The sequence below is a fragment of the Chionomys nivalis genome, chromosome 7 (assembly GCF_950005125.1).
Source record: "Chionomys nivalis chromosome 7, mChiNiv1.1, whole genome shotgun sequence".
Taxonomy (NCBI): domain Eukaryota; kingdom Metazoa; phylum Chordata; class Mammalia; order Rodentia; family Cricetidae; genus Chionomys; species Chionomys nivalis.
In genome coordinates, this window is record NC_080092.1 from 74687745 (window position 1) to 74700490 (window position 12746).

Genomic DNA, 12746 nt, shown 5'->3' on the forward strand with positions numbered 1-12746 from the left:
CTAAGAATTGGTAAGAAAAACAAAACTTCCTTCCTTCCTCTCAGACCCTCAAAACCAAATGCCCTTAGGCTCCCTTAGCTATCTGTAACACCTTAACCAACAGCCCCGGGGTTTATCTCTCTGAACATCTGTCAACATGGCATCAAGCTCCCTAAGAGCACAGACAGCTCTTATTCTATTCCTCTGTTCATGCCCAGTACAGCGCCTGGCATACCACTGATGCTAGAAGACCAGCTCATGAATAAAGGAGAGGGAGTAACAGTTACCACAAGGTCAAAGAAGGCCTGGCACTCACAACCACCAGCACATGGAAAATACACACGTTTACCCCTGAGAGGAGGGGGGAACCCCATCCTTCATCATCCACTGGAGACTGAGCCCAGCATGAAACCAAGCATTTGCAGGGTTTCTAAATCACTCTGGCACCCTGGTACCCTTTGCCTTGATAAGGAGTCAGTTACAGCACCTTAGGCTGAGGATGTAGCTCAGTGATGGAGGACTGCACATCAGGAGGGCCTGAGTTCCAGTCCCAGCACAACGAAACAAACCACACACACACACACACACACACAGCATACAGCAAAACAAACCATACAGACACACAGCATACAGCCAAACAAACCATGTGCATGCACACACACAAACACACACACACAGCATACAGCAAAACAAACCATACAGACACACAGCATACAGCCAAACAAACCATGTGCATGCACACACACAAACACACACACATACACACAGAGAACATACAATTCCCAATAAAAGAGTGAAAGGCTGGGAGTGGCTCAAGGGGAGGGACACTTAGGTTTGTCTTTAAGACAAAGAGTAGGAGATTGACTAAAAGAGAAAGAGATTTATTGAAAGAATTAATGCGACAGACACACAAACAGGCAGCAGGACAGTGTGGACTCTGAGGAACACTCAGGCCCTAGTTATATGGGTACGTGGATAACACGGCTGGGCTCTGATGATAATTAAAGTTCTGCAAGGCACAAGTTGCGGGGGGGGGGGGGAATCCCTTCCTATAGGCTTTGGAGGAAGGAGGAGATTTCCCCTTCTTCAGGGCTGTCTCTGATTCCCCTGCAGGCAGTAGGGAAGAAGAAGGAGGGTGTTGCATTGCTGGCAAGGAATAAGCCACTTTGAAGAGGAGGGCGCATCTAGTGGAGGGAAACCCATTATGACAACCTTTCCATGTCCAAGGAGTATGACAACCTGGGGGCTGACGGGTGGACACCGAGGAGCCCGGAGGGCTAGGGATCACAGCCTGGCATTTCTAGCATAGACCAAGGAGGTTGTTGCAGGTGGGCATGGCCTGAGCAGCAGTCTGGTCTGAATTCTAACACTGAGGGTCGCTCATTAAAAAGAAAGAAAGAAAGAAAGAAAGAAAGAAAGAAAGAAAGAAAGAAAGAAAGAAAGAAAGAAAGAAAAAAAAGGAAAGTCAGGCTTAGTTCAGCAAGAGAACAATTGTCCGACTTGAGCAAGGTCATAGGTTTGATCCTAACTTGAGTTCAGTGAGTTTGAGGCCATACTGGTCTACAAAAGGAGTTCCAGGACAATCACGACTGTAACACAGAGAAACCTTGTCTTGAAAAAGAAAACAATCAGATAATCAGATAAACCCAGAGTATGGGACCCATTCTGTACAACAAATAGCCTTGACTAAAAATCTCAAATATGCTTTTTAATAAAAGATTTATTTCTATTTTATGCATGTGAGTGTTTTGCCTGAATGAGTGTCCATGTACCACATATGTGCCTGGTATCTGCAGAGGACAGAAGAGGGTTCCTGGTCCCCTAGAATGGGCGTCACAGATGGTTGTGAGCCACCACATGGCTGCTGGGAACTGAAGCCTGGTCCTTTGGAAGAGCAGTGCTCTAACTACTGGACCATCTCTCCAGCCTCTCAAATGGTTCTGTAAATATCCCATTTTTGTGTTTTTTTTTTTACTTGTTTAAGATACCTGGAGGGGATTTAGTTCTACTTGTAGGGCCCGGATCTACCCTTGTTCCTGGGGTGCATCTTGAGGACAGTTTCTGGTCAGCTAACTAAAGCATTCTGTTTGTTCCTGTGCTCCCCCTGCCCCACCTGGTGATTAGCTGTAGGGCATTGTTGACTCCATCTTTGGCATGGTAATTTCCCACCTGCCTGGGCAGAAATCCTTGTGCAACAGCTAGGTATATAAGGATTTCCCCAAGGTTGAATAAATGGCATTCGGCTGATCTCCTTACGAATGACCCAGGTCTCTTTGTGTGTTCTTTCAATCTCCAGGCCCTTGCCCGACTTGCGTATGGTACAGTGGTGCGCGAACTGTACCGAGGGTGTAACACAAAATCGGGTGTTACACTACTGAATCATACACGCCAACTCGGGGCTTTTCTCCAGAATGAGGGAGACTTCTCCAACAGACACAATTCCCTGCAGAATAACTTCCAAATATTGCTTGTTATTTAATGTCCAAAAGAGCCAACAAAAGCCAGTGTGTGACGAGTACCTCCTAGGCTCACATGGGAACACAGGCCGATCTGTGGTCCTTGAGATGTTGGTGGGTACCAGCTCCAGGACCAGAGATGCTCTTTCTCCCAGTTCAATGTAGCCATCCCGGGGGGGACATCAGAGCCAAGCAATAACAACTTAAAGCAGAGAGGCCGGCACCTTAAAGCAGGCAGAGGAGAGATGTTTGCCATGCCGGCCTAACCTTGGAAGTCCAACTGCTGTTGCCCTGTGATGCAGAAGCAGCTGGTCATCCTCCTGACACAGGTGAGGGAGTCCTGTGCTGCCAGGCTTCTTGGAGTTGAGGCAGGAGGATCAGCAACAGTGAGTCCAGCACAGCTAGCCCCTCCCACGAACACCGGAGACCCCTGGGAAACCGAGAGACCCGGACATGACTCTTCCTTTACCGCTTTAAGACCCATTCCTGCCCTGCACCCCTGGGACCCCAAAGACCCTTCGCTACTAGGTCTTTCTTGTTTCCGCAACTTTGAAGAGGGGCGCATGCGTTATGACAGGTTCCCCCCCCCCCCCGCGCGCGCCCATGCCTTTATCCGTAGTCAAAGCTCCCAGGAACCCCTTAGCCCCCTCTGCACCAACACACCTGTGGTCCAACAGCAACAGACCCTGCGCTCGCAGCTCCTCCACCTCCCCGCTTCCTCCGAACACGTCCCACAGTGTCAGACCCTGGGGCTCGAACTGCTGCCAGTGCTGGGAACCAGAAGAGCTAGGGCAATGCGCTGGCTGAGAGCCAGGCGGCCTGATGCAGGAAGGGGTCAGGGAAAGTCCAGCATGGTGTCTGAGCAATGACGCACATGAACGCCAGGCAGGATAGGTCAACGGCCAGAGAGAAAGCGAGTGCTTTCATTCTTAGTGCATGTGGAGACCCAAATCCAGCATGGGGGCGGGGGGTGGGGGGGCAAGTCTCTTCTGCTCTCTCCTGTTGTCCCCTCGAAGGGGCAGTGCCAGCACCACCAGGGCTTCATAGCCCAAACGACATCCATAGTAACCCTGAATCTAATTAGCCATTATTATTTTTTTTTCCCTGAGACAGGGTTTCTCTGTAGCTTTAGTGCCTGCCTCGAACTCCCGAGTGCTGGGATTAAAGGTGTGCGCCACCACTGCTCCAGTCGCTATCTATTACCCTTACCATCTGAAGTTTCAGTGTACTTGAGAGTACTTGGGCGATAGATATGGTGGCGCACGCTTTTAATCCCAGCACTCGGGAGGCAGAGACAGGCGATCTCTGTGAGTTCGAAGCCAGCCTGGTCTACAAGAGCTAGTTCCAGGACAGGCTCCAAAACCATAGAGAAACCCTGTCTCGAAAAACCAAAACCAGTACTCAGCCCTAGTCTAAGGTTCTGACCATTACAACACTGTCTACTGATTCTGCCATCAGGCGTCGGCTAGCTAGGCCCATCCTCCAGCCGTCAACCCAGAGCTGAGCTGATGCATCTAAGAACCCCCAGTCCCTTACCTGATGAGTGACCCCCACATCAGTGCGCAGCCCCATAGCCAAAACCTCCTCCAGCCTGAAAGAAAATCACATGGGATCTTAGGGGGAAGCTCTCACGTTCTTTAAGCCCAATGCCGGAATGTGATGTTATGCTTGGAACTCACACAGTATAGTCAGAGTGGGGGAGGCAAGGCAGGCAATAACGACGTAAAAGCATGGAGGGGGCTCTGGGGTGCAGGAGACCCTTGGTGAAGAGCTCTGGGTACTTAGGTACTCACACCTCCAGCTTGCTCAGGGGGACACACTTCCGGGTGCCATGACCAAACAGCATCACCTCTTTCATCCAGTTGTCTGGCTCCAGCGTCTGGATCCGTGCATCCCGGGTGTGACCTCCGGCTCCCTGGGACACAAATCGTCCGTGGGCTCCTGACAACAACAAACAACCATCCCCCACATACATATTAATAGAAGTAAGTTAACATGGTGAATTATCAGATTTAAATCAGGGACTTTCCCAAGGGTGGTCCCCGAAGCGACCACTATAAATGTAAATCCTCAGGTCCTGCTCCAGTTCTGCCCATGAGAGGTCCGGCAGGGAGGGCCCAGCCAGCATTCTTGGTTGCAACAAGCCCCCAGGGGCTTCTGATCTACACCAGACTCAGAACTACGGCACCAGGCTGCAAAGGCCTGGAGATTCCCATTCCGCGGTTCCACAGAGAGGTTTTGTGTACTTTGCATAAAGAAATGCAGGCTCCGAGTGGTTAAATGAGCAGTCCAAGTTCACACAACCAGAATGCTCCTCTCCTGAATCATACTTTCGGGTGTTCACAATCGACTCACCAGGCCCAATGCCAAGATACTGACCGCACTGCCAGTAGGTCCGGTTGTGGGTACTGAGCGCCCCCTGTGGGAAAGGAGGGAATTGTCAGCACTGAAAGACGCGATGCTGGCTTCTGTTGAGGTCAGCGGCATCTGATGAGAACCGTCTCACCAACTCAGGTCTGAGCGCACCCTACGGGAACCCCTCTCTTCAGAAGGTTTCGTTCTCCCGGTCATATCTCAGCCCACTGATTTTGCATCTCTGGTCATCAGCCCAGCACTCACGTTCCGTGCAAAGTTGGAGACCTCATACTGGCGAAAGCCAGCGTCTCGAAGGACCGTCCTGCCCTCCTGGTACATCTCAGCAGCCAGGTCGGCGTCAGGGGCTGGGAGGGTGCCCTGCTGCACCTGGGCAAAGAGTGAGGTGCCCCGTTCCAGGGTCAGCTGGTAGAGGGAGAGGTGGTCATCGCAGTGGTACAGCAGTCTCTGGAGCTGTCGAAGCCACGGCTCCACCTTTTGTGCCGGCAGCCCCAGCATTAAATCTACCGATACTCTGCCAGGGAATAGGCGCCTGGCTTCTGCCAGAGTCTGCAAACCGTCGCTGGCCGAGTGAGTCCGTCCCAGCAGCTGCAGCTCCGTGTCATCCAGGGACTGGGGAGAGAGGGTCGGGTGTAACAAGGGAGGCAGCAACACTCAGCCTTATTTGGGGCACAGATGTGAGGGACACACAAAGGCAGACGGGGGGGGGGGTGACCATGGAGGTGATCAAGGCAGTACCCAGAGCTACTCCTCAGTGAAGGGTATATTTAATCTCTATAACTCTAACTCTCACTCTCTCTCTCTCTCTCTCTCTCTCTCTCTCTCTCTCTCTCTCTCTCTTTCATTGTGTTTTGTTGCCTTTTGAGACAGGGTTTCACTAAAGAGCTCTGGCTGGTTTTGAACTCATGGAAATCCTCCTGCTTCAGCCTCCTGCGTAGTGAGGTGACAACTGTGTACCACCACACCTAGACCCAAGGGTTTCTTAATTTAGATTTCCCTGATGTTTCCTCATAATTAGAAGCCACGTGTGGTGTAATCCCACATCTGTAATCCCAATCAATACCTAGGGAGGTGGAGGCAAGAGGATCAAGAATTCAAAGCTGACCTCAGCTACGTGACACATTTAAGGCCAGAGTGGGCTATAAAACCTTGTCTTTGACGGGGGTGGTGGTGACAGGCTTTTAATCCCAGCACTAGGGAGGCGGAGGCAGGGGGATCTCTGTGAGTTCAAGGCCAGCCTGGTCTACAAAAGCTAGTTCCAGGCCAGGCTCTAAAACTACAGAGAAACCCTGTCTCAAAAACAAAACAAAACAAAAAAAAAACTTGTCTTCAAAAAAAAGGAAGAGGGAAAAACAAGCATTTTGAGCAAAAACATCCAGACATGATGTATCAGACTATCCTGTGACCCCAAACTCTAAGTGAAGTGGTCTACCCTGTGGTAAATGGGGGATACAGAAACATCAGAGGTCAACCTGGCAGAGATTTTTCCTGACTCATAAACACACCTTCAGAGGCTCCACAATGGGAAAAACCCCAAACTCTCGCAAGAGCTGAAGGCTCTCGGTCCTGTCTGGTAGCCTTGTCCCCAGTCACAGGGGATGACACAGCTTCCCCCAAAACATGCAACGTCCTTCCACATCCTGTGCCCTTTCCTCCCACACCCCTTACTGGGTGAGCACCTGCTCTGTCTCACTCATGTGTCACTTCCTCCAGGAAGGCTTCCAGGATTTCATCAGGTTGGGTGCCCCTCAGGCAGTATTTACCACGCCATGATCTGGCTGCTGGCCTGTCTCTGTCTCCAATCTTATAACAAGTCCCACCCTGTTTTTATCCTTTCTTCCTTTGATGTCTGTATGTGTGTAGCGTGCCTGTGTGTATATGTGTTCACATGTGTGAGGGTGAGGGCAAGTGCGTGCGTGCGTGCGTGTGTGTGTGTGTGTAAGCCTAAGGTTGGCACTGGGAATTTCCTTAAATTTTGGCTACCATATTCACTGAGCCAAAACCACAGGTAGCTGATACGGTGAAGTCTGGTTAGCCAGCCTTAAGCGAGGGAGATGGGACCCCTTTCTCTGTGTCTCCAAGTACTGGGACTACAGGCAGGCTGCCATACCCACTCGGCGTTTGTGTGGGTGCTGGGGATCCAAATTCTGGTTCCCACGTGCACAGGAAGGTCTCTAACCACTGAGCTACCCACACCCATGCAGCATCTGCTATGTAGCAGGTACCATGTTAAGTGCCTGGAATACAAAAGAATAAACTAGCTGGGCGTGGTGCCTCTAATCTCAGTGTTTAGAAGGCTGAGGCAGGGAGATTGCTGCGAGTATAAGGCCAACCTGAGCTACAGTGTCAGTTCTGCTATCAAAGTAATAATGATATTAATAAGGGCAGGAGATACAGCTCAGTTTGTAGAATGCTTGCCCCTCATACCCGTGTTCGATCCCCAGCACCACGTAAGGTGGACGTGGCTGCATTGGAATCCCAATGCTAAGAAGATGGAGGCAGAAGAAGTTGGGGCTAGCCCGAACTACAGGGTACAGTGTTACAAAACAGCAACAACAATATGATGATGTCAAAGCCTGCCTCAGGAAGCATATAGGCCAGTATAGCAACAGACAGAACAGTTAAAAAAAAAAATCGCTCCACAGTCTACCGTGTACTAGACCTGGTACCCGGAAATGTTTTCCCAGTGGCTGAATGCCACCTTAGGGTCGGGGTGCACTGGGATAGGGTGGATGAAATGGGTCACCTGCAGACCAATGGACAACCTGTTGACGCCTGCTGCTCCAAAAGCTGCCAGCCTGGAACCTGGGGCTGAAGTGGGGTTAGCCTCCAATGTGACTTCCGAATCTGCAGGCAAATGGGTTTCCTGTGCCACGGCCTCCAGGACAGCAGCCACGGTGTGAGGACTGGCCAGACTTGGGGTTCCCCCACCAAAGAACACAGACTCCACCCTGGAGGAAGAGGATGGAGCCGTAAAAACTGGAGAATCCCCAAGGGACGTCCATCTATCGTGTCCTCTCTCCCAAGACCTCGTCTACTGGCCTGAACACCGACCTTTGCACCCCGCTGAGCCGCAGCAGCGTCCGCGCCTCCGTCACCAGGCAGTTCCGCATGGCCCCCTCCTCCACGCCGCGGGGGATATACTTATTGAAGTTGCAGTAGCTGCAGCGCTTCTCACAATAGGGCCACTGGGGACAGGAGGGGTGCATTGCGAGCTGAGGTGGGACTCTGGGCTGCCCAGGCTATTTCCATTCCCTTTCTATGGTTGGTCAGCGGTGGCTGCGACAACTAAGCCACTCTACCCACCTAGGCAGGTGGCGCTGAGATTACTATGCCCGCTCTGGTAGAACAAGATTCCAAAGGGTCACCCAGCTGGTGAGCACCAGACTTTAGGTCTTTGGCCCGATGTTTTCCGGTGGGGTAGGACGTGGGGGACAGATGCTATGCCAGATGTGATTGATGTTGGAGCACGGTAACTAACAACAGCGGGACAGGCGCCAACCAGGGCCTCCCTCTGCCCTCCCCCGCCCACTCACGTGCACGTAAAGCGCGGCGCGCGTGCTCGCGGACTCGGGACTCTGAGGCTGTCCCAGGCTGTCCACACGGGGGCGCCTCTGGGCCGCCCTGGCTGCTGCCACCCATCTCCCGATCCGGACCCGGGAGGAAACCATGGCTAGCAAGGCGGCAGAAGGCAGGGTTCCGACACCTCGACAACGCACCCAGGGCGCAAGGGTGTGCCCTAGGCTGGGCCGCGTGCGTCGCCCCGGCGGAAGTCCGAGGAGCTGTGTGACCTCCTATTGCCTCTCCCGGCGCGGCTAGAGAGCCCTGGGCCTCGGATCTGCGGCGTCCCCTGCTGGACCCTGCCGTACTCACAGCCTAGTCTTTCCCGAGGGCACAGCCCGTCTGTCCTTTCCCAAGGACGTGGAGTGGGCTGTGGGCCTCCTGGCAACCTGCATCAGGGCGACTTTCATGACCCCGTGCAGCAACTCTTAGTTCTTTTTAGTCAATTACTTATAATGTGTACCTGGCTCTGATCTGAACGCCGGGAGACGTAGGTCACTGAATTGAATCTTGACTTGGTTTGTCTCTCCGTTTAGACTATGACCTGATTTTAGGCGCCCATGTCCCGTCCCCCTCCTGGGTGCTCAAGAGTCTGTCTCAAAGAAGCAAAAAAAGAAGGGACAGACATCACGGCCGGAAACAAGGAACTGACAGCTGCCCTGCTTACTTGAATGGTCAGTGGAACACACAAATATGGGGCAGGAGAGAACTTTGCTCTGCAGAGTGGTCTTTTGACCTCCACGGGTGCCTCCCTACCAAACTCATGTGCACACACAACACACACACAGGTATGCACACACAATAATATTAAAATAACTATAGCATGCATGCAATACATAACACATGCATGCAGGCAAAATACTCCATCACATTCTTTTTAATTAAGTAAAAATTTTGCTTAAAAAAGAAAGAAAAGAAAGCCATGTGTGGCAGTACATCCCTATAATTCTAAAACTTTGGAGGCAAAGGCAGCAGAATCAGGAATTCAAGATCTTCTTTGACTATCCAGGGAGCTTGAACCCAGGCTGGGCTACATGGGGCGATGTTTCAAGAAAGGAAGGGAGTCTGGAGAGATGGTGCAGCTATCACCTGCTCTTCCAGAGAACCCAGCACCCACACTGTGGCTAATAACCATCTGTAACTCCAGTTCCAACTTCCTCCAGCACTTCATACATTGCGCTGCACAGATACATGCAGGCAAACTACCCATACACGTGATATAAAAATATTTGAGGGAGACAGGGAGGGAAAGGCAGAAAAGAGAAAAAGAAAAGAATTCTTTTCCACAGAGTATTGGCTTGGCCAGGAGGGTGAGCTGTGGCCTCTGAGTCACGCCAACCCTGGCATCTGAGGGAAGAGGTGGAGGAGATGGTGTGTGTGTGAGGTCAGGACACACGCGAGAGGCTTGGCGGGACTGTTCACCAGACTGGAAAGATCTGGAGGGCTTTGGAGTCACTCATTTCTAAAAGTAGTTCTCACCTTTCCTTGGTCCTCAGGAAGCTAAGGTTCTGGGTATACAGCATCTAGGAGAAACATCTAGAATGGGCCAAACTCTCTGTCCTTGTCCCCTCTAGAAACAGGGTATCTTTCAGTGGGTTAGCCCAACAGTATTTGACCCTAGAGCACACAAGTCAGGGAAGGCCGTTTTTCTATCCTTTGGCTGCAGTGCAAGTGGGACACACACACAGATGAGACTCCATCCACACCAGGCAGCTCCCCTGACCCTGGGGTACCAAGCTTCAGCCAGTCCAGCCTTTTCTCCCTTGCTGTCTCTAAGTAATGCACATGCTTCACGTAACATGACTGAATGTTCTGTCTACAGGAGCCAGGCAAATTGATGACCAGTGCAAAACGAACCTGTTCCAGACAGCTGGGTCTAGAAGATTCACATCTTCTGTCAATGAAACTAATGGCTCGGGAGACAGAGAGCTTCGGGAGGAGAAAACGAGCTTGAGAAATGGCGGCTCAAAATCTCTTAGCTGTCATCTTGCTATTACCCCTACTTGTGGGCCTTTTATGCCTTTTTTTACTTATTCGTGTGTGCATGTGTATGGATACCCATACTACAGGGCTTCTGTGAAGATCAGAGGACAACTCAAGGGAGTCAGCTCCCTGCCTCCACTCTGTGGGTCCCAGAGATCAAACTAAATGCATGAGCTTTGGTGACAAGTGTCTTTTGCTCACTGATCCCTCTATCGCTCATCTTCTTTTTTAAAAAAAATATTTATTTATTTACTATGTATACAATATTCTGTCTGTCTGTATGGTTGCAGGCCAGAAGAGAGCGCCAGACCTCATTACAGATGGTTGTGAGCCACCATGTGGTTGCTGGGAATTGAACTCAGGACCTTTGGAAGAACAGGCAATGCTCTTAACCGCTAAGCCATCTCTCCAGCCCCTCACTCATCCTCTTTCATGCATTTTTGAAAGCAGAAAGGTGTGCAAACCAGAGAAGTGTAGATACTAAGTGATGTGGGAGTGATTTCTTTCTAATCTGTTGCTTTCATTGGTTAATTAATAAAGAAACTGCCTAGGCCCATTTAATAGGCCAACCCTTAGGTGGGTGGAGTAAACAGAACAGAAGGCTGGGAGAAAGAAGCCGAGTCAGGGAGTCGCCATGATTCTCTCACTCCAGACAGACGCAGGTTAAGATCTTTCCTGGTAAGCCAGCTCGTGGTACTACACAGAATATTAGAAATGGGTTAGATCAATATGTAAGAGCTAGCCAATAAGAGGCTGGAGCTAATGGGAGGCTGGAGCTAATGGGCCAGGCAGTGATTAAAATAATACAGTTTCCATGTAATTATTTCGGGGCATAAGCTAGCCATGTGGGCGGCTGGGTGCCGGGGACGCAGCCCTGCCGCACATATTACAACATACTAAGAATTAGTAATCTTCCTTTAGCCGAAGTTAGCAATCGCATCAACTATGTGAATCTAAAGCAAAACGGATATGTTCATAAACTCTGCTTTTCCATGGCCAGGTTTGATTTTTGTTGTTGTTTTGGGGGATTTTATTGTTCTTGTTTTTCTAAGACAGGGTCTCACTATATAGCCCTGACTGGCCTGGAACTCACTAAGTAGACCAGGCTGGCCTCAGACTCAGAGATCACTAGATAATGTTGGTGTCTGGCTCAACGACAGGAAGAACACAACATTTGCCAGGAAGAGGGATATGCAAATGTAATCTCAGCGTTTGGGAGGTTGAGGCAGGAGAATTACCAAGAATTAAAGGTCAGTTTATGTTTCTGTCTCACAAAAAAAAAAAAAGGGAGAGAGAGGAGAAGGATCAGAGAGAAATACAAGTCAGGGAGAATCGACGTTGTGCTGGGGAGATTTTCTTAATCCACCAGGTGGCTTCATGCCCTTGGGTAAGAGAGTGGATCTCCCTGTTTGGGGGTCACCTCTGTGGAGTGGATGGATGCTTATTTAATGGGGCTGCCGGGAAGCTTTCAAGAGAAGATGCTGTGAAGGCATCTGGAGTGGTGCCTGGTCCTTAAGAGGAACTTAAACGAAACACTCAGCTCTTCAACAGTATGGAGGTGCAGATGCTGGGGCAGCTGTGCAGGGAGCTCAGGGCTGCAGAAGGGGGGCAGTCCCGTGAGAGGGAGCTCAGGGCTGTAGAAGGGGGGCAGTCCCGTGAGAGGGAGCTCAGGGCTGTAGAAGGGGGGCAGTCCCGTGAGAGGGAGCTCGGGGCTGCAGACAGAGACTTTTTTGTCTCTTCCCAGCGGGAACTGAAGTTGAGGGAAAACTTCATCTGCTTTTTTTTTTTTTTTTTTTTTTTTTTGGTTTTTTGAGACAGGGTTTCTCTGTGGTTTTGGAGCCTGTCCTGGAACTAGCTCTTGTAGACCAGGCTGGTCTTGAACTCACAGAGATCCGCCTGCCTCTGCCTCCCAAGTGCTGGGATTAAAGGCGTGCACCACCACCGCAGGGTTTCATCTGCTTTTAGTTGCCTGGATTTACTCAACTTTAAAATCAACTAACCGTGGGCCAGCACGACGGCTCAGAGGGTCAAAATGCTTGCCACCCAATGATGTGAGCCTAATGTTTTGACCCCCAGACTCACATGAAGGTGGAGAAGACTCCAGAAGGTGGGGCTCCGACCTCTACATGTGTGCTGTGCCATCGTCACCTACACCCCCACACCCATTAAGCACAGATTTAAAAATAAAAACAATAAGTCGATTATCGGGAGCCCTGTATAGTGGCACACACCTGTCACGGTAGCACTTGGGAAGTGGAGGCAAAAGGATCCAGAGCTTAAGGAGCCGACCTAACCTCCACAAGGTTACTACATGAGACCTTGCCTCAAACAAAAAGTCGATTAGACTGATGATGTAGCTAAGACAGAGAGAGCCTAAGCAACCTTGAGGCCCTG

The 12746-nt window shown here is 50.7% G+C and overlaps 1 protein-coding gene across 2 annotated transcripts; it reads right to left on the reverse strand.

Moving 5' to 3' along the window:
* Window positions 1-933: 933 nt before the first annotated feature.
* Window positions 934-8560, reverse strand: Rsad1 (radical S-adenosyl methionine domain containing 1). Of its 2 annotated transcripts, XM_057773299.1 has the most exons (9): window positions 8345-8560; window positions 7863-7996; window positions 7555-7759; window positions 5055-5420; window positions 4791-4854; window positions 4229-4376; window positions 3972-4026; window positions 3099-3205; window positions 934-2865 (listed from the first exon to the last, which is right to left on the reverse strand). In XM_057773299.1, the coding sequence occupies exons 1-9, from the start codon at window positions 8477-8479 to the stop codon at window positions 2748-2750; spliced, it is 1332 nt and encodes a 443-aa protein (XP_057629282.1). In that variant the 5' UTR covers window positions 8480-8560; the 3' UTR covers window positions 934-2747. The 2 variants fall into 2 exon arrangements, 1 of the variants encoding a protein (XP_057629282.1); XR_009057345.1 differs by lacking the exons at window positions 934-2865; window positions 3099-3205 and having other exon boundaries at window positions 3979-4026; window positions 4285-4854.
* Between the last annotated feature and the right edge of the window lie 4186 nt (window positions 8561-12746).

Coding starts and splice junctions, on each gene's coding strand:
- Rsad1 (XM_057773299.1), bottom strand. CDS start 8,479: ATGGTTTCCTCCCGGGTCCGGATCGGGAGATGGGTGGCAGCAGCCAGG. Junction 7,760..7,862: donor CGGCTCAGCGGGGTGCAAAG/GTCGGTGTTCAG, acceptor CTCTTCCTCCAG/GGTGGAGTCTGTGTTCTTTG. Junction 4,377..4,790: donor GTATCTTGGCATTGGGCCTG/GTGAGTCGATTG, acceptor TGTTGTTGTCAG/GAGCCCACGGACGATTTGTG.